Source organism: Xyrauchen texanus, chromosome 2 (genome assembly GCF_025860055.1).
Source record: "Xyrauchen texanus isolate HMW12.3.18 chromosome 2, RBS_HiC_50CHRs, whole genome shotgun sequence".
NCBI lineage: Eukaryota > Metazoa > Chordata > Actinopteri > Cypriniformes > Catostomidae > Xyrauchen > Xyrauchen texanus.
This window is the reverse complement of record NC_068277.1, coordinates 34,894,502-34,917,101: the sequence shown is the minus strand read 5'-3', so window position 1 is coordinate 34,917,101 and position 22,600 is coordinate 34,894,502. Positions and strand designations below refer to the sequence as shown.

Genomic DNA, 22,600 nt, shown 5'->3' with positions numbered 1-22,600 from the left:
AGCTTTTGAGGGCTTTTGGTTTGCAACTGCCATTTTTTAAAACACAGTTTTTCCTTTCTCATCTAAAAGAAAGAGCAAGAAACCAATAGAGTCGGAGAAAGAAAATCGCAAAGCTTTTAGCTTTTGTCTCATTAGCTGAAGCAAAAAGCATATGTCCAGTTGCCTCTGGCTAAAGGATTCAGAATTCACAGCACTAAAGCATGCAGCCCACAGCGCTGCCCCACAATGCCTTCAAACACTCTCACTTGTTGCGCTAGGCTCTTCAGCAGCTGGGTTTCTATTATCCGTCCCCTCCTCTGTCCTCGGATGCATTGCTGTGATGTTGCGAACACATTTTTTCTAATGTTTAACACTTCATGTAATCCATTCTCTCAGCGTGCTGGCTCTGATGGGAGTAGTAATTGATGAGCCTCTCAGAGCTCATAGGGTCAATGTGGCTGAAAGGCCAAGCTCTCAATCACACACACACACACACATACACACACACACACACACACACACACACACACACACACACACACACACACACATATGTGCGTGCGTGCGTGTGTGTGTGTGTGTGCGTGTGTGTCCAAAAGCTGACAATTGCTGCCTTGGGAGGCAGAAAATGGAGGTACTGTAGGAAGGCATCAAGGCACATCCAAATTCAATTAGGCATCACAGGCGATCTACTGAGAAGCCTTCATCTGGTCGATATTTAAACCGAGCAAATATGTATCCTTTACTTCTTACAATACAAAAAAAAAAATACAAAAATGACTAAATTCATTTAGAAATGTAAACTCCATTTCTACCTTGAAATAAGAATTATTGTCACAAAATATTTGCAAGTTTATCGCTAAAGCTCATTTGAATACGTTTTAGATCATTAGACATAATGTTATAGTACTGTGAAAAGCAGTCTGAAACAGTTTCCATTTACAAACAAGAGGACGACTACAGACAGCTGACACTCAGATACAGATCAAAACAATGAGATGTGTGTTTGTGCCAGACTTGGCAAGTTCTTATTGATGAAAGTCGTTATATACTCTGCTTCAAAATGTATTTGGACACTTAATTCACACTTTAAAATGTATAAATGTCATTGCATTAAATAAAAAAATATAAAATCAAGAGGCATTCCTTTTAAAGATAGCACAAGCACACTTTTCAAGCCAAGCGAAACTTAAAAATTAACAGTTTTTCTTTTTGACAGACTTCTGAAAATGACTTTGTATTTCCACCAAAATTACCTTGAGACCTGTTGGTTTAAAGTAATTTCAAAACATTGAATTAGTTCTGAGTATGAGTTTAGCATCAGGTGTTTGCAGATTACAATTTTTTTATCTAATGCAATGCAATTCATGTATTTGTATGTGTTGCTTAAGTGTTCTAGTTCTAGGCCTCTGTAAATTCCTATTGAGGAATTTAATTCACTTGTAATTTATACATATCTTTGATGATTTAAAAACATAATCCTTTGAATGATTGATATGTTAATGCTGAAATGCTCATCCCATAAAACTATCCCGTCTTCAACGTAACAGTTGATCTCATCTACTAAACCAAAAAACATACTGTGATGTAAATGCAAACAATGACATTCTTTGTATCTCTTGTTTGTCGGTCACATTGACTTTGTGTTTTGTATATTTTACAAATTGATCAATTGCAAATGGTTAAAACAATAACTTGTATGTGTGTGTTTGTCTTGTCAATGTGTGTTTTCTAGAGAATGCCCACTGGTTGGGATGTCTTAGTGCGCTCATATCATGCAATTATCAATGCATTTCCTGTCTGACACTGGCTGTTCAGGATACTGTAGGTAATTTTGGATGGCCCTTCTGCTGTTGGTTGGCTGATGTACCCGTCACATAGTCCTGGTGCATGTTTGTGTGTGTATATTTGTGTGCTTATTATTCCTTTGCGTTAGCATGGGGTAAACCAAAGTGTTTCTTGTACAAATACACACAATCGCCTCTGTTAGTCATTTGCCCTCTGTGTCACCCTCTTCACTGTGGTCCTGAACCCGAGTGCACTGCACAACATCACCCAGCTGACGACAGCTACCGTCATTCAGAGATAAACAAGGATACACACATAAACACACCACACACAGATAAGGTGGGCATATTTAGTGTGGTAAATGTTAGTTAGATGGGAACATTTCTATCATCAACCCGCCTTGTAAACACCACATATAGTCTCTCTCTCTCTCACACACACAGTTGTGTGAGTCATCCTTTTTGTGTCATCTATGTTTAGTTTGATGTGATTATTGTGTGGTTGAACTGACCTCCTAACCTCACAGTCAGAATTAGTCTTGGCAGACTCATTCACACAGCTCTCTTAGACAGGATGACTCTAACAGGTAAAGACCACTGACAGGTAATGCTTCATTGAAACACAGAAGTGCTGTCTCACGGATGAATGAGGGAAGAAAAACAATAACGAAAAAAAGATCGCTGTGAAACAGGTGAGGTGAACCAATGCTGAGAGCACTTTTTGTGAAGCTTTCTCCCCTATCAATCATCTGAGCTCAGAGTCCAGCTACTGTAGATGAAGACAGATGGAGGGAGAGTTTGGAATCTTGCATCTTTGAAAAATAAAATAATATATATATATATATCCTGAATATGTATATGTGCTTAAAGAATCATGACAGTTGGCACTCTCCACTTATCTGTGTTCACAGTGTTCCAGACTAGCTGTCAGTCTGCATTGCTGGGTGACACACAACAGTTGATCCTGCTTTGGTTGCATTTGGAACTATTTTCATTAGCAGAGGAAAACTAGACTAAATAACTGACCTTTTGTGTTTGAAATTTAAGTTACTCAATGGTAACTTCACGTCTATATAAAATTTATAACATTTATAAAATCAATATCACATCGCCGAATCACACCAGTGATGCTATTCCGTACAATATCCCTGGTGATTTCATACATTATTTGAGAACTACATGAACTGATGTCTACTCCCTTCCAGTATCCAAACACATGACCTGAAAGGGTGTATATCATTACTTCACGCACACACAAACTTCATTGCTCAATCAAATATAATGAATATTTTGTCCTGCTGTCTCTGATTCCGGGTTAATCACTGATGTTTGGTGCGATGTTCTTCTGAGCCCTTCTGCATAAGTGCCGAATAGATTTGAAATCTGGCTACGCACTGCTAACAGCTTGTCAATGGGATTGGTAGTAAAGCTTGATTCCCTCATTTCAGGATAAGAGTGCTTATTTATCTATTGAGGATGCTCTGGGATCTTTTAAAGAACTGGAATTGCTTTGTAACCCTAGTGTGATTTTATGCTGCTATATGTTGTGCCAGCCATAAAAGTAGTTTACCCAAGAATGAACATTCTGTCATCATTTACTCACTCATGTTCCTAATCATTTGAATTTCTTTCTTCCATGAATCACAAAAGGATAGCTCCACATATGATAAAAAAGGACCATAAAATTAGTTCATATGACTCGTGCACTACATTCCAATTCTTCTGTAATGAATTGCCCTACTTTTTGGACTAAAAAGTAATTGTATTACAGTAACTAATTACTTTGTAATTGGAAATCACCTAACATTATTTGTGTTGTGCTGTGTATATGATGATGAATTGTTTTTCTTAAGTCATAATTGACTGACCAAAACTAGTTTTACATTAATCATTTAAGTGTATATTGTAGTGATGGTAACTCTGTGTTATTTGTAACTAGACTCAGCTGCTGCTGGCTATAGTGGAGGATGAGAACACAGCACAGGATAACAGAAGAGAGATGGCAGACATCTTACTGAATACCCTGACAGACAGACAGCAACACAGACAGACATGGAGAGACAGGTAAGAAACTCTCATGTATGAAGAGAACCCTGAGCTCTGACAAACATTTGTTTAATGTCACATATTCAGTGAATTGCATTGAAGAAAGTATTTCAATAGGAGGGCAATCTTTCAGGCCGAGAGATTTCACACAAACACATGTATACAAATGTGCTGATAGCCCATTGACTTCCTTCCTATGAGATAAGACCAGCTGAGAGACATTGCCCATTTGTTCTGATAACAGAGAGAACCAACCTTACACACACAGATATGCATACCAACACACTAGCGCACTCTTTTTCTCTCACTTCATTATTTCCCATCAGTATAGTGCATGTGTACAATCTGTCTTCATTCAGATCAGGCCAAGTCATTAGTCCGCAGAGCCTAAAACAGTTGAATTACTCCACTGAAATTCTTACATCTTTACAACATTAAGGACTCCTCCCTTCCCTCTTACTACTCTAAAGTGGCCCAGTGAGGGGGGTAGTCACCTTGCTTTTACCTCTGAGTGATGCCCAGTCCTGCTGCTACCTGTAAACAGTGTTGATCTTGTGCTGAAACTGCATTTTTAAATCAGATTATGAAAAATATGGACTAGTCTATGATCTACAGTGGGTAAGCAACGAGAATGAGCCTTAGTACCATATATATATAACTCGGCAAAAAAAAAAAAGAAACATCCTCTCACTTTCAACTGCTTTTTCAACTTAACATGTGTAAATATTTGTATGAACATAAAAAGATTCAAATAAGACATAAACTAAACAAGTTTTTCAGAGACATGTGACTAACAGAAATGGAATAGTGTGTCCCTGAACAAAGTGTGTGTGTGTGTGATGTGCGTGGAGGGTCAAAAGTAACAGTTAATTTATGGTTTGGCCACAAGCTGCATTAAGTACTGCAGTGCATCTCTTCCTCATGGACTGCACCAGATTTGCCAGTTCTTGCTGCAAGTTGTTAACCCACTCTTCAGCCAAGGCACTTGGATGTTCCCGGTTCATTGGCCCTAGCCCTCACCCTACGATTCAACAGGTCCCAGACATGCACAGTGGGATTTGAGATCCGGGTTCTTCGCTGGCCATGGCAGAACACTGACTTTCCTGTCTTGCAGGAAATCATGCACAGAACGAGCAGTACAGCTGGAGGAATTGTCTTGCTGGAGGGTCATGTCAGGATGAGCCTGCAGGAAGGGTACCACATGAGGGAGGAGGATGTCTTCGCTGTAACGCACAGTGTTGGGATTGTCTGCAATGACAACAAGCTCAGTCTGATGATGCTGTGAGACACTGCCACGGACCATGATGGACCCTCCACCTCCAAATCGATCCATCTCCAGAGTACAAGCCTTGGTCTAACACTCATTCCTTCGGTGATAAGCGCGAGTCTGACCATCACCCCTGGTGAGACAAAACTGCAACTCATCAGTGAAGAGCACTTTTTGCCAGTCCTCTCTGGTCCAGCGAAGGTGGGTTTGTGCCCATAGGCAATGTTGTTGCTGGTGATGTCTGGTAAGGACCTGCCTTACAACAGGCCTACAAGCCCTCAGTCCAGCCTCTCTCAGCCTATTGCGGACAGTCTGAGCACTGATGGAGGGATTGTGTGTTCCTGGTGTAACTCGGGCAGCTGTTGTTGCCATCCTGTTCCTGTACCGCAGGTGTGATATTCGGATATACCGATCCTTTGCAGGTGATGCTTCACGTGGTCTGCCACTATGAGGACAGTCAGATGTCCTTCCTGTCTCGCTGTAGCGCTGTCTTAGGCATCTCACTGTACGGACATTGTAATTTATTGCCCTGGGCACATCTGCAATTCTCATGAATGTCTCTAAAGGCATGTTCACGCAGATGCGCAGGTATCCTGGGCATCTTTCTTTTGGTGTTTTTCGGAGCCAGTAGAAAGGTCTCTTTAGTACACTAAGTTTTTATAACTGTGACTTTAATTGCCTACCTCCTGTAAGCTGTTAGTGTCTTAATGACCGTTCCACATGTGCATGTTCATTAATAGTTTATGGTTCTTTGACATGAAAAACATTGTTTAAACCCTTTACAATAAAGATCTGTAAATTTATTTGGATTTTTCTTTAAAGATTGTCTTTAAAATACAATGTCCTGAAAAAGGGACATTCATTTTTTTGCTGAATTTTTAAACCGTTGAAATCAGAAGTTTACATACAACTTAGCCAAATACATTTTACTCAGTTTTTTACAATTACTTGTATTTAATTATAGAAAATATTCCCTGTCTTAGGTCAGGTAGGATCACTACTTTATTTTAAGAATGTGAAATGTCAGAGTAATAGTAGAAAGAATTATTTATTTCAGCTTTTATTCCTTTCATCGCATTCCCAGTTGGTCAGATGTTTACATACACTTTGTTAGTATTTGGTAGCATTGCCTTTAGTTTGTTTAACTTGGGTAAAACGTTTTGGATAGCCTTCCACAAGCTTCTCACATTAAGCTGGAATTTTGGACCATTCTACCAGACAGACTCTCGTGTAACCGAGTCAGGTTTGTAGGCCTTCTTGCTCGCACACGCTTTTTCAGTTCTGCCCACAAATTTTCTATTGCATTAATGTCAGGGCATTGTGATGGCCACACCAATACCTTGACTTTGTTGTCCTTAAGCCATTTTGCCACAAATTTGCCACAAATTTGGTGTGCTTGGGGTCATTGTCCATTTGGAAGACCCATTTGAGACTGAGCTTTAACATCCTGGCTGATGTCTTGTGATGTTGCTTCAATATATTCCTCATGATGCAATCTATTTTGTGAAGTGCACCAGTCCCAATTCCACCAGCCATACTGCTCGTTCTGTGCATGATTTCCTGCAAGACAGGAATGTCAGTGTTCTGCCATAGCCAGCAAAGAGTTCGGATCTCCATTGAGCACGTCTGGGACCTGTTGGATCGGAGGGTGAGGGCTAGGGCCATTCCCCCCTGCAAGTGCCTTGGTGGAAGTGTGGGTAATATTTCACAGCAAGAACTGGCAAATCTGGTGCAGTCCATGAGCAGGAGATGCACTGCAGTATTTAATTCACCAGATACTGACTGCCCCATATATATACGTATATGAATATGTAAGATTCCATGCATTTAAGGGATAACCACAAAAACTACTTTTTTTTTTTACTTTTTAACTACTACAGTTTTTCGTATTTTTATTTTTTAATTTAATGTTTTTAATCTGATTGCTTATCAGCTCACGTGGCCTTATGGGATAGTAAAGTATCTAAATTTCATAATATAAGCACATAGTAGTTGTTTGCCTACGGTTTAATGAATACTACGAATTCAGATATTCTTCTAATTTGAAGTGCTGCTTTTTGCATACTGTATAATATAATGTAGTAGAGTAGAATAAGTAAGTGATCATATTTGGATGTTGGGACTATCCTGCACTCAACTGATCACAATGTATAGTCAGGAGGACATTAATAACGTGAAAAATTACTATTACAATTAAAAAAAAAAACTACTTCAGAGTTCTCAACAAACAGTCCTCCACGTGCAGCGATGACAGCTTTGCAGATCCATGACATTTTTGCTGTCAGTTTGTCCATGTCAAGTGACATTTCACCCCACACTTCCTGTAGCATTTGCCATAGAAAAAGTCTTGTCTTGTCGGACACTTCTCATGCACCTTACAGTCTAGCTGATCCCACAAAAGCTCAATGTGGTTAAGATCCATCACACTCTTTTCCAATGATCTGTTGTCCAATGTATATGTTTCTTTGCCGACTCTAACCTTTTTTTGTTTTTCTGTTTCAAAAGTGTCTTTTTTTCTTTTAAATTCTTCCCATAAGGCCAGCACCCCTGGGTCTCCTCTTTACTGTTGTACATGAAACTGGTGTTGAGCGGGTAGAATTCAATGAAGCTGTCAGCTGAGGAAATGTGAGGTGTCTGTTTCTCAAACTAGAGACTCTGATGTACTTATCCTCTTGTTTAGTTGTATATCTGAAATTTCACATCTCATTCTGTCCTTGTTAGAGCCAGTTGTCCTTAGTCTTTGAAGACTAGTGTATACTTTTTAAATGAAATCTTCAGTTATTTGGCAATTTCAAGCGTTATATAACCTTCATTACTTAAAACAATGATTAACTGACAAGTTTCTAGAGAAAGTTGTTTCTTTTTTGCCATTTTTGACCTAATATTAACCTTAAGGCATGCCAGTCTATTGCATACTGTGGCAACTCAAAAACAAACACAAAGACAATGTTAAGCTTAATTTAACAAACCAAATAGCTTTAAACTGTGTTTGATATAATTGCAAGTGATTTTCTAGTATCAAATTAGCAATTTAGCATGATTACTCAAGGATAAGGTGCTGGAGCGATGGCTGTGTGAGAGTGGTGGTGGCGTAGTGGGCTAAAGCGCATAACTGTTAATCAGAAGGTCGCTGGTTCGATCCCCACAGCCACCACCGTTGTGTCCTTGAGCAAGGCACTTAACTCCGGGGAGATTGTCCCTGTAATAAGTGCACTGTAAGTCGCTTTGGATAAAAGCGTCTGCCAAATGCATAAATGTAAATGCTGTTTTTTTTTTATATCAGTAATGTCCTGACTATACTTTGTGGTCAGTTGAATGACACTTTGGTGAATTATAGTGCCAATTTCCTTCCGAAACAGCAAAATCTGTACATTATTCCAAACTATTGGCCACCAGTATACATAGTCTAATACATTTGCACACTCAGTCACACACTCTATATTTTATTTAATCAGATGGAACAATGTGATTAGATAAGGAAACCTTCAATCATTCATGTGTGCACCCACTGCAATGTGTTTGAACTCATCCCTTTCCACTATCACTTCCTGCCCCCCCTCAGGAGTGAGATAACTTCACTCTCTGATCGCCAGGCGCAGGTCTGTGAAGTAGCTGTCAACAAATAGCATTAAGGGAGGGGAGGCAGATAGCCGAGCGTAAGGTTAAGATACACTGTTAAGACAAAAATGAACTCATTGCTGATAAAATCTCCTCTAATGTGAGGTGATAAAGTAAATGTCATACCAGTGCACTGCTCACCTTAATGTTGTGATATATTCACGCTATTATCAAGACAGACTCTTTTAACAACTATAATGATTCACGGTGCTATTTACAGACATTCATTCCTAACCACTCTTCTTGAAAAGAAACTTCTCAGAGCAGTGTACTAAATCATGTTGCTTGTTTCACTGTGAAAGACTGCAATTGTTATATTAATTTAGTATGCAACTATCCCACTCCTCACATTATGCCTTTCCTTTGTCTCTGCGTCTGTGTTTTGAGTGGTAAAAACCAAGTGATGGATGACTGGCGCTACAGACTCTTAAACATTAGCACAGCAGGCTGATTGATTAAGGCTTTTATTGTCTTACAGACATTTGGTTTGTTAAACAGTAGTTTGAGTGTTGCAGACTGTGAGGTCTCTGGACCTGCCTTCAGCTATCTGAGTTACCCTGAGGGATAAAGAGAGATGCTAAATGTGACCGGACAGTCTTCTTGATGACTTAGAGGTACTCAGGCTGAATGATGACTTCACTTCCTGTCTCCTGGTGACCCATCCATTTACTAACAGAATACCCACACAGCTTAGATGATTAGTTCTTAAAAATACAGTGCATCTTCCATAGGTGAAAGTCAAACATCTATGGAAGGAAGACCTTTGAAGGCCCTTTCACATGCAGTACTCTGACCTCTAAAAGTATCACAGATCAGGGTATGGACATTTTAACAAGGTTACTAGGTAGCACGACAGTATGAACTGTGCTCAGTAAACAGTGAAAACATGTATTTTAACTTTGAACAGAAAAATGGCTTTGATACATCGCAGAAAGAAGGAAAGTGTTTATTTAAAGAGGATTTGCAAAGCTGCACTGTCTCTGGATGCTTTTAGTAAATTGTATTTATTTCAATAACTGAATGCTGGTCGACAACCAGTTTGACCTTCCCCTGGACAAAGTTAGATTTTTTTTGTTTGTTTTTTAAGTGACTTGACCTACAGGATATGTAAAACTTATATTAGGAAATACATAAAAAAAACATAATTCTTAAGACTGCAAACAAAGGGAAAGTACTACAAATAATTAAAACAATTAACTACATGTAAATAAAAGAAAAGGATAGTTCACCCCAAAATGAAAATTCTCTCATTTACTCACCCTCATGGTATCCCAGATATGTATGACTTTCTTTCTTCTGCAGAACACAAACAAAGAATAATATTCAACTCTGTTGGTCCATAAAATGCAAGTGAATGGTGGCCAGAACTTTGAAACTCAAAAAAATCACATAAAGGCAGCAAATAGTAATCCATACAACTCATTTGTTAAATATATGTCTTCAGAAGTGATATAATATATGTGGGTGAGAAACAGATAAACATTTAAGTGCTGTAAAGTGGAAATTATTTTAACTTGAAGCCCTGCAACATGGTGCCATTGGAAATGCTGTAGCTGACGCTTCGCTCCTTAGAGTCATGTGTAAATGATTAATTTGTATAGACAGACAAAAGGGGTCATTCTTGTAGTTATGTTTCATCCATATGCAAGCCACAGAGTTTATCGTTTGATTTAATAAATTACGTTTGTGTAAAAGTACACAAATTAACCTACTCTTTTCACACATACACAAACACGTATGTACCCACCATGCTCAGGTAGATCGTACAACTCCTGTTATGTCTACATCCCTGCACTGACCTCTGTAGGGGTCACAATCCATTTGTGTGGTGGGCAGATTGCATGTTTGTGAGGTGATGAAGGGGGCAGTGCCAGTAACAGCTGTGTGGTTTGTAGTGACCGTGCTAACTGCTGTAGGATTTGTAAGGTCATTATATGATAATGAAAATGATTACTGAATTACATGGGGGTTTAGGGGAGGGGAAGGAACAGGCTTGAATTTGAAAAATTATCTCTGAAAGTGACAAGACTGCCTTTCTCTTTCAATCTCTCTTCTTTTTTCCATGCTCTTTCGCTTCATCTCTGTAGTTTTTTTACTTTGTGTTTTTCTTATTCTTTAATTCTGTATTTTTAGTTTTTATCCTTTTTTGTAATCATGAAAAGTAATACAACAAAATACCCTGAATGCACTGTAAGTCACTTTTGATAAAAGTTTCTGCCAAATGCATAAAACTTGATCTATAATGCTCTTATTTTAAAGATGAACAGTGTTATTTTTGCATCACCAAATCGACCAAATCAAACAGATTACAGAAAATTCACCTAATCTAGCATTTGTTGTACAAACAGAAACTTGCATAAGCCAGTGAGCTTGTTTACATGGACACGAGAAAGCTGCTTATTGTGAGAAAGCTGCTTTACACTCTAAATCGGCATATGCTTTTTCATGCACTGTGTTATCGGCATTTCCTTTACTCCCATTTACATGCGGCTTGTTCATTAAGCAGTTTTCTCCACAGCAAAGTAATTTCCCTGCGACGTTTGTGTAAAAAGCAAACATGGGATACGAGGAAGACTCACTAGTTTATTCTTTGTTGCTTTGCTTCTTGCTGTGTTTTATTCCTTAACTTTCCATCACAACCTGAAGTGGAAATGCGCTGCAATAGTAGGGTTTCCCTATTATGTCAAACTCCAGGATTCCCCCAATGTACCAGCGTATATACAGTTTAAGTCAGAAGTTTACATACACTTAGGTTGAAGTCGTAGCATCATGTTTTGGGGGTGCTTTGCTGCAGGATGGACTGGTGCACTTTACAAAATAGATGGCATCATGAGGAAGGAAAATTATGTGGATATTTTGAAGCAACATCAAGAAATCAGCCAGGAAGTTGAAGCTCCAAAAGGACAATGACCCCAAGCATGCCTCCAAAGTTGTGGGAAAATGGTTTAAGGACAACAAATTCAAGGCATTGGAGTGGCCATCACAAAGCCCTGACCTCAATCTGTGTGTATAAATGGGTATATTTTAAAGTGTATGTGCCTTTCCCACTGTACTCCCAGAAATGTGTATTCTTTCCGCTGTGTTGACTTGTTACTGGGATTCATCCTATGATGTTTGTTATCCAGTCTGTTCACACAGATGCACACTATTCAAAAACCTGCAAGAATGCTGCCTATACATTTACATGGCCACATAAGATCTGTTCTCCAGGAGATACCTGGGTGAGTTAAACCGCTTTCATTTAATCCCTTATATGGCGTGAGGAAAACAGCATTCATCGTTTACGTGATGTTTCAAAACGCTGCTTTCTGCAAAAAATGTGGAATTAACTGTTTTCTTAAGTGCATGTAAAAGGAATCAGTATTGCTGTGCCAGGCTGGATGTCTGCTCAAATAGTGCCACATTGTTACACTTTTAGGTGAAATCAACCTACAAATGGTTTACAAATAGTTGCATTTTAAGCTGGGATACGAAACAGCCATGCTGTACACCAGACAGTGGAAAATTAACACTAGCTTGAGAGCATTGCCTCTTCCATATACAGAAGATGTCTATCAGGTTCAAGTGGACAGAGCAGATGTAGGGCATGATTTACTGCAGCATGTAGGCCATCCAAAACCAGTTAGTTATAGAAGAAAATAGTAAGAGAACGTGTATTGGGATGGATGAGTGGCTCTTTAAAAGGCTCTAGTCATCAATCATCTCATTAAATTACAAGAGATGTATGCACTTCTAAAGCCTTCATTTAAACAGGTTGGATTGTCTTGTATTACATTGGAAACACTTCAAAATATGATTGAAAATCAGTTTATCAATTCAGAGTTCTTAGGGGCTTTAAATGAATGTGATCATTGTGACAGTAGTGAAAAGGTTTAGTTGCGTATGTGAGTGTTGCATCCTAGAAACCACAGCTGCCCTCATCACTCATCCTCAGTGTGTGACCTTTGACCCCTGCTCTGAATGTCTGTATTTCAGTGAGTGTCACAGTGTGTTGAGTGTTGTGACCTCTCGTACTTCACCTGGGGTGGAAACCTTCAGAAGAGAAATGCCACAGGCTGTCATCACACACTGAAGGGTCATGGAGTTCAGAGGGCAAGCAGAAGTTTCTCTGCAAACACCAAACATTACACACACAGAAAAACATGACTGTTAACCTGTCTCTGCTTTTGCAAATTCAAATGTGGCCAGAGAATGTGTAATGTACATTACTTTTTGAATATACACGTACACATAATACCAAAATTACTTTTTAAATAAGTATTGCACATTTTGTTTTTTAAAATGTATTTACTGACATATATTTGAAAACACCTCCCTTGCCCTTATCATAGTCAAGTTGCCTTATGCTGTACATGTGACAAATGAGACAAACCCTAAGTGACACGATGCAACGTAACGCAGCGAAAAAAAGATTGCTCTCATTACAATCAAGATTTATATAGATTTTTTGTATTGGCGTTGCAAGATCTATATGAAAATGTATGATTTTTATGTATATGAGCAATATTTAGGGTTTTACAAAACAAAAAATTGCACTTCAAATAAAACAACCAAGTGCTCTCATTCTTGATGAGAGTCTCAATCAACTAATGGTAAGAAGTAACTTAAAAGTATCCCATTTATGGAAACACAGCTTTGATACATTACTTTCCATAAAATCATGATATGTTACATAATAAGTTACTGAATGTAACGCATTACTTTTAAAAGGAACATTCCACAACTCTGAATGGGCTTTTATTTGTCATAGTGGTAAAATATATACATATTAACACATTCAATATTGGTTTACTATCTCACTTATTTGTTAGTCTCACTTTCATACACACACAAATTCACTCCACCACCAGTTGTCGTTCTGTGCCATATCTTTTGTCCCAGCAGTGACTGTGTCCCTCCCACCAGGTCCTACAAAAGACAGACAGTAGACCTGCTGTCCCAGAATGGCTCTGATGCTGGAGGTGACCTTTACAGTTACTCGGGATAGAGATTTCTCTCACAAACTCACTCACTCACACACACACACACCAACGCTTATTCAGCATGCACCAAAGCTTGGGTTCGATGATTTTTGTTTTCTCAAACACATCTGTTTATTAGCAGAGAGGGACATGTGCTTGTTCGTGTTGCCATAGGTTGGACTGGTTATTGAAAGGGCCAGAGCAACACAGGCACACAAACACACCCACAAATGAACATGCATACACACACCAGACTCACACATGCACCAGGATTGGCTCCCTTTCAAATTAAATGGTTTAGAATTATTTTGATTGGCACACCCTACAGGATGTTGAATTCAAATTTGAATTAGGATAACAGGAATTGCTGAAATGTATTTTTAAGAAATGTTCTTAAATAAACAAATATTTGTATTAATCGTATGCACTGGCAGCCAAAATGTTTTAATAATGTACAGATTGTGCTCTTATGGAAAGAAATTGGTACTTTTATTCACCAAAGTGGAATTCAACTGATCACATTGAATAGTCAGGACATTAATAGCATGAAAAATGACTAATACAATTTGAAAAAAATAATCAAATTCTTAAACTACTTCAAAGAGTTCTCATCAAAATATCCTCCACGCACAGCAATGACAGCTTTGCAGATCCTTGCCATTTTAGCTGTCAGTTTGTCCAGATACTTCAGGTGACGTTTCTCCCTACACTTCCTGTAGGACTTGCCATAGAAAAAGTCTTGTCTTGTCGGGCACTTCTCACGCACCTTACAGTCTAGCTGATCCCACAAAAGCTTAATGGGGTTAAGATCTATAACACTCTTTTCCAATGATCTGTTGTCCAATGTCTGTGATTCTTTGTCCACTCTAACCTTTTCTTTTTTGTTTTTCTGTTTCAAAAGTGGCTTTTTCTTTGTAATTCTTCCCATAAGGCCTGCAGCACTGAGTCTTCTCTTTACTGTTGTACATGAAACTGGTGTTGAGCAGGTAGAATTCAATGAAGCTGTCAGCTGATATATATATATATATATATATATATATATATATATATATATATATATATATATATATATACACACACTACCGGTCAAAGGTTTTAAAACACTTCCTCATTCTTTATTATAAATATATATATATATATATATATTTTATTTTATTTTTTCAAATTTTAGAATAATAGATAATAATATAAAGTCATCCAAACTATGGAATAACATACATGGAACTATGGGTATTATGTACAAAATAAATAAAAACTGTGTTAAATTTTTTGCATCTTAAAATCTTAAAAGTAGTCACACTTTGCCTAGAATTTGCAGAGATGAACTCTTGACATTTTCTCAACCAACCTCCTGTGGTATCACCCTGGGATGCTTTTTAAACAGTTTTGGAGTTCCCATCTATGTTGGGCACTTATTGGCTGCTTTTCTTTATTATTTGGTCCAAGTTAAATACATATTTAGTTTTGTAATTAAATAAATTAATATGTTTGCTTCAATTAAATTTTTGTCTACAAAATTAATTTCATACATTTAAGCATACGCCTTCAGATCAAAATACTTTTAAGATCATGAGAAAAATTTCTGTCAAGTGTTTCAAAACATTTGACCGGTAGTGTATACACACTGATCAGTGTATATACTACCTGCCTAATATTGTGTAGGTCCCCCTCACTGGCAGTTCAAGTGCTACAGGAAGTGTGGGGTGAAATGTCACCTGAGTATCTGGACCAACTGACAGCTAGAATGCCAAGGATTTGCAAAGCTATTTGTGTGTGTGTGTGTGTGTGTGTAAGATATGTATATGTATATACATATATGTATATATATATATATATATATATATATATATATATATATATATATATTTATTAGTAGCTAGCGCGTGTGGTTGTGTGTGGTTGTGTGTGTGTGTGTGTGTGACACTTTTAGTCTAACAATGCTGACTAGCCGGGTCAATTATAACATGGGTTAGCACCATTAATAAAATGTATTGTTGTTGTTTTATTTTTTCATTAGGGCTAACAAATGAAATTATGAATTGTTCACATGGTATTTTCATTTTGATTTTCAGGAAGATAATTAAATAGCTAATATCTATATAATATTTATTTTATTGAAAAAAGCTGACAAATTGACATTTGATCTTACTAAGCTATAACTTTAATGCTAACATTAATTTTGCATTGTTAGATCACCTTCTACACATCAAAATGTAAAACAATACAATTAATAATATTAACAATTTAATCATAACACTCACTTTCTTCACACTACTAAATGATGGTGACAGAAGTGTCCTCCTTTTGGTTATTTTGCAAATGTGTTACATGTATGAGAATTTAAAGTTTTCACTCGGCGGTAAGTAAGGCTTTATCTGGTTGCTTACCCAGTGTGTATGCAATGTGGAGTGTGTAATGTATGGTGTTTGGTGTTTTGATGTTAATTAGTGTTTAGCTTGGCATTGGCTGCTAGATTTACAGCAGTGTTTTAGCATTACCGGCTAGAACTTCTATGTTTTACCAGAGGCTCCAGTGCTCACGGGCAAACACCTGGGCCTGGCTCTCAGTAAACACACACACTCTCTCCAACTGTTGTGTTTGTGACTACAAATGTATTTATGTGTGTCTGGGTGTGTTTCTTCATCAGCAGGGCTTTAATTAGTGTGAAAGTGATGGTTGGGCTTAAAAAGCTGTCATCTAATTTGTCTGTCTTTATCGAAACAAACATGTGTGGTCCCTCCCTCACGACGTTCGTGTGATGTGTTATTACCAGTAAAATGAGTGTCTGAGAGTTTGATCGTAAATTACTCTGATACGCCTAAACCGCTGTTTAGCAATCAGACAGCTATGCATGGCATGCCCACTACGGCTGCCGTCCTCCCCGTGTGCCTGCTCTCATATGCCTGTGGTTGTCAGGATCGAAGAGTACATGCAGCAAACCACTAAGAGAATCGTTTGGATTTGGGCAGACGCCAGTGCACACTCGATTGTTGTTTTTAACATATAACGGTAATTCTTAATATACTTATTTGTGGGGAGGAAAAATAAGTCCTATTTGTTTCTTGCTTGTACGTTTGCGGCAAACAAACATAAACGAGTACAAGGGATTACACCCAAACATACACATGGAAGATGCACACACAAGTGCAAGTATTGTTGAACACATGTGGCATTTTTCCTAATAGCAGGGCGGATGAGGCCTGTTTTTCAGCAGATTGAAGGCTTCATTATCTGACCAAACTCTAAACAACAGTTTACCAGAGGACATGATTCAGCAAGTTACCTCCCCGTGTAAAACTAATGTTTCTCGGATGCCACCAAATGAGAGGGGAGAAAGCCATTAAAAAAAGAAATTGCTTTTCGTTTTTTATTGCTCACTTGGCTTAATAAAAACAGCATCTCATAATTATACTTTTTGCTGCAATGGTAAATGGTTTGCCGTGCTTGATGCAATTATGACTGCCACAGAAATTCAAGGCCCCAGCAAACAGTCACACACACTGCTATTAAGCATTGATTTTATATGGAAAGAGAGATGGAGAAATGCGGGAGACTAACCAGAGTGGCACAACATCACTGAATCTCTGGAAAAGGCAAACAACAGTGCAAAACAGTGCAAACTAAAGGAATAAGTTGAGTGAGGATATGTGATCAAGAATGTGTAGCCTTTCTTGTCAAGAATGCCTTTTTAATTGTTGCTGAATGGACTGAAACAAACACACACACACACTTTCACACTTATGCAAGGCGTAAGTGCTGAACATTTCCTTAGAACAGAAGATATATATACCTGAGTTTGCCATTTAAAGTTGTGGCTTCTGCCTGAAAGGAATGTTCCAGGTTCAATATACAGTTGAAGACAGAAGTTTACATACACTTAGGGTGAAGTTATTGAAAAAAAATTGTAACCACTACACAGATTTCATATTAGCAAACTATAGTTTTGGCAAGTTATTTAGGACATCTACTTTGCGCATGACACAAGTGATTTTTCCAACAGTTGTTAACTATATCTCAATTCCAGTGGGTCAGATGTTTACATACACTAAGTTAACTGTGCCTTTAAGCAGCTTGGAAAATTCCAGAAAATTATGTCAAGCCTTTAGAAAATTAGTAATTAGCTTCTGATAAGAGGTGTATAAATTGGAGGTGTACCTGTGGATGTATTTTAAGGCCTACCTTCAAACTCAGTACCACTTTACTTGACATCATTGGAAAATAAAAATAAATCGGTCAATAAAAAAGTCTGTTTCATCCTTGGGAACAAGTTTCAAATGCCTGAAGGTACCACGTCCATCTGTACACAAAATAGTACACAAGTATAAACACCATGGGACCATGCAGCCATCATACCACTCAGGAAGGAGACGCATTCTGTCTCCTAGAGATGAACGTATTTTGTGTGCAAAAAGTGCAAATCAATCCCAGAACAACAGCAAAGGACCTTGTGAAGATGCTGGAGGAAACAGATAGACAAGTATCTGTATCCACAATAAAACGAGTCCTATAGCAACATAACCTGAAAAGCTGCTCAGCATGGAAGAAGCCACTGCTCCAAAACCGCCATAAAAAGCCAGACTACAGTTTGCAAGCGCACATGGGCACAAATATCTTACTTTTTGGAGAAATGTCCTCTGGTCTGATGAAACAAAAATGCAACTGTATGGCCATAATGACCATTGTTATATTTGGAGGCTTGCAAGCCGAAGAACAGCATCTGAACTGTGAAGCAATGGGGTGGCAGGATCATGTTGTGGGGGTGCTTTGCTGCAGGAGGGACTGGTGCACTTCGTGATGCCATCCATTTTGTGAAGAAGGATAATTATGTGAATATACTAAAGCAACATTCACCTTCAGCCAGGATGTTAAAGCTCAGTCTCAAATGGGTCTTCCAAATGGACATTGACCCCAAGCATACCTCCAAATTTGTGGCAAAATGGCTTAAGGACAACAAAGTCAAGGTATTGGAGTGGCCATCACAAAGCCCTGACCTCAATCTGAAAGAAAATTTGTGGGCAGAACTGAAAAAGCATGTGTGAGCAAGGAGGCCTACAAACCTGACTCAGTTAGACAAGTTATGTCTGGAGGAATGGGCCAAAATTCCAGCAACTTATTGTGAGAAGCTTGTGGAAGGCTACCCAAAAAGTTTGACCCAAGCTAAACAAACTAAAGGCAATGCTACCAAATACTAACAAAGTGTATGTAAACATCTGACCAACTGGGAATGCGATGAAAGAAATAAAAGCTGAAATAAATCTTTCTCTCTACTATTATTCTGACATTTCACATTCTTAAAATAAAGTAGTGATCCTACCTGACCTAAGACAGGGAATGTTTTCTATGATTAAATGTAAGGAATTGTGACAAACTGAGTTTAAATGTATTTTGCTAAGGTATATGTAAGCTTCTTACTTCAACTGTAAGAGAACCTCAATCTACAGCATTTGTGGCATAATGGTGCTACTTATAACTTGTCCCATGGTTAATAAAAAAATTAATAAAAACAGATCACTGTTTTAAAAGTATAGTCACGATATAAAAATGATTTAGTGATAAAATTGCTTATTAACCTTATCTGTAGGGCTGCTGTCGAAATAAAGTAAATAAAACCAAATTCGTTTATTGGTATATATCTATCTCAGAGTTCACAGTTTTGTTTTGTTTTTGTATGTAGCAGATATTAAAATTAATCTTCAATTATTTGTGTTTTTTTATTATTTTTTGTGTGCAAAAAGCATATGGATATAAAGTTAAGTTCACCATATTGCGGGATATCTGAAAACATTCGCTTTCTGCTTTTTTGGTGTAGCGTGCTTACTGTCAATCTGCTCTGAACTTGAGAATGAGAGGAATGATTTCACGGGACAATCCATTAATTTAAACTCATCCTTTGATATGTCTACACAGTCCACAGCGGCCAATAAACAAGCCAAGTTTGTGTTTGTATACCGGCATCTGGTGTTACTATTATCTCCACACAGACAATGCAGAGTTAAAGCACAGGACAGCACCAGTTACAGCTACATATCCACAAATGTTACATTCCATCATTTGAGTCAGCACCTATGCCCACTGCATGCACACACACACCAAGTGATAATTGTGCAGCCAGTCAGTTCTCTGTTATATGCATCACCTTGAACATTACTGTATGAAAGTAATTCTGTTATCGCAAGCTCTTGTGAAATGCAGATCACGAGATGTATGTTTGCGATATTTCGATAATTTTGATATAGCGAGAAGTCCTAATTATCTGTGTGAAGTTATATCCAATATGTTGTCATGACAACAGAGTTGTTAGATTGGATCTCACAATTGTCCCATTAAGGAGGACAGCAGAATAGGTAGACACATTAATATAGAACAGTGAATAAAATTACTTGTGCAATAAATGGTTTTAATGCATGCATTCCTGCCATTCAGAATTGATTATTCTTATAGTTCATGGTATAAGCGATATTTATCACAATTAAATAATGTTAACGTGCAATTTTTTTGTCTTGTGGCTATATTTTTGAAGCAGTGTGTTTTAATGTTTATGACCTGGCCATATAAATGAGAGATGAGATGAAATTATGTGTTTTTGTTATCACATTTCTGCTACAAATGCAGTGAATTTGAGATTGGAACATGGAACATAAACCCCCCCCAAAAAAACAAGACATGAACACTTTTTTAATCAGTGCAATATAGGCATGTAGTTCTTAAGCAGTAGACTCATGCTGTTCTTTGATTATTTTATGACAGGCCAAATGGTAGATGGGCAGTAATACAAAGAATGACTCAAAGGTTGCATGCGGATTGCTGGTTGCAAGCTGTTTGGAGCTGAGAAGGTATCATGTGAGGAGACTTCTCTATTGATGTGTCTGCATGGGTCTCGGGTTAGACAATATAAATCTCACAATTATAACCTTAACTAGATGAAGAAATTGTTCCTGTGCAAAACACGCCACCACGATGTTAAGGTGTTATGTGTGGTTGCCATGGCCTTGCTATGCAGTTGTTGTTCAGTTGTTAACATGTTGCTATGTGGTTACTGGAATGTTACGTTTGCCAATATGTTCTTGGTGGTAACTTACTGGCCCAAGTCAAAAGAGCACATACCTAAGGAATCTAATATTCTGGTCCCTAGAAATGATCTGGGTCCCTCTTATGTGATTTTTCCATCCATTTTATTGATCGGATAAAAACATAAAAGCACACTTCTCAATAAGCTAAATCATTTGAGGTGTCAGTCAATTCTGTAGCACAAATGGTTCGGGCAAGTATGAGCAAAGGTAAAAGGGATGCTTGCAAGCATCTCTAACAAGCTGTCTGTCCTCATACTTGTCTGAGTTGACTCATACCAAATGTAGCCCCCCCAAATATTAATTACAAAGTCTCTATTCATGATGTGATCTTCCACTTGCAAACACACATACACTCTGGTATGCTTTGTGTGGTGGTGCGTGTGTGTGTGTGTGTGTGTGTGTGTGTGTATAATTAGTACTTCATATTCTTGCCTATGCTGAAGTGACATGTATGTTAATGATAGTGTTAGCTCTTCTTAATCTCCCTCTCGGCAGACACACACAGACTTCTTTTGCCCTTGCACTGTTAATTATTTCCAACACCGCTGGAGCAGTCTTCTTCATGGCAAGCATATTGTGTTTGGCAGGCGAGTGGCGGGTTATAAATGATCCTGAAGGTGAAGATGTGACTGTGAGGAAATAGTTATGAAAATTTCATCTGTCTGTGCGTTACGGTTACATCTGCTGCTGTCAGTGGAGAAATTACTACAGGTCAGCCATGTCAGAGAGAGAGGGGGACATTAGAGCAGACCTGTCACACCCCTAAACACACACACTCAACACACACTGTCCCCAAGCTGTCTGTGTTCATTACCAAACTTAGACAGGGATACAGCAGGCAGGTGGAGCAGACCTTTTAACCTAACCTACCGCCAACAGCTGCTGTCTGTGTGTAGCTGTATCTCGCTGAGAACAGCCAAATGTTGGTACTGCATGCATGTTGTGTTATTGCTTGTAATTGTGAGTGCTCTTAAAAGTGCACTAAGTAATCAGTCATGTTTTGCTGGGTATTATTGATATTTTAAATTAAGGATCATTATAAAACTGGTTTAAAAAAAGGCATATTTACGTATCACCAATTATTAATGTACACTACCAAGTTTCCGATAATGAAAGGATTATGCACTGTTTTTCAATATATTTGTTTTTTATGTAAATGTGTGCTAGATGGACTTCTTTGACTGTCGTGCCATATCACACTGTTTTTATTTTTATTTTTAGCATCTCTTGTTTCAAGTTAAAATTACTTGGTGTCTCAAGACACCCGCATTTTTTTTTTTTGCAAAACGTGTTCAGTCTGAACACTTAGTGCACCTTCAGTTTTTTTTTTTTTTTTTTAAGTAATTAGCTGTGCGTGCATGTGTTAGACATGTGGAAACTCATTCAAACTCATGGCGAGATTCACAAAGGCGGATTTACCATTCTGACGTCCTTAAAAAGGGTTTTCTTTGCCTCTCTTTCTCCTGAAGCTTTGTAATTAATACAGGCATGGCCTGACATCTCTCTCTTCCTCACCACCAACTTTCAGTTTCCAGAGAATTATATTAGCCCAGACCAGCAGCTGTTAATTACTTCTCTACATCCCTCGCTCTTAGACAAATGAAAAGCTTCAGTACAGATGTAGGATAGAGTGATACACTGCTTTTCCTTTCCGTTTTATAAAGCCACTATCGGAAATGGGTCATCAATTTGTCATTGATGAATGTCTTTGGTAGGTAATGAGAGTCTTATCAGGGTTGGATTAGTGCAGATTTTTTTTGTAATTAGTGTACTAGCACATCTAACACCGCTTTCTCTGAGGTGTTTGTCCGTGTTTTACTCAAAACGAATTGTGAGTGAACTTTTCTGAGGATGAAAAGAGCCAGCCCATGA

General features: G+C 38.1%; 1 protein-coding gene across 1 annotated transcript in view; it reads left to right on the top strand.

Moving 5' to 3' along the window:
- Window positions 1-22,600, top strand: part of LOC127618491 (alpha-ketoglutarate-dependent dioxygenase FTO-like) — a 219,122-nt gene that overhangs the window by 94,808 nt on the left and 101,714 nt on the right. Inside the window, exon 8 of the mRNA XM_052090974.1 lies at window positions 3,706-3,830. Within this exon, the coding sequence (XP_051946934.1) occupies window positions 3,706-3,830 (125 nt within the window). The remainder of the gene's footprint in view (window positions 1-3,705; window positions 3,831-22,600) is intronic.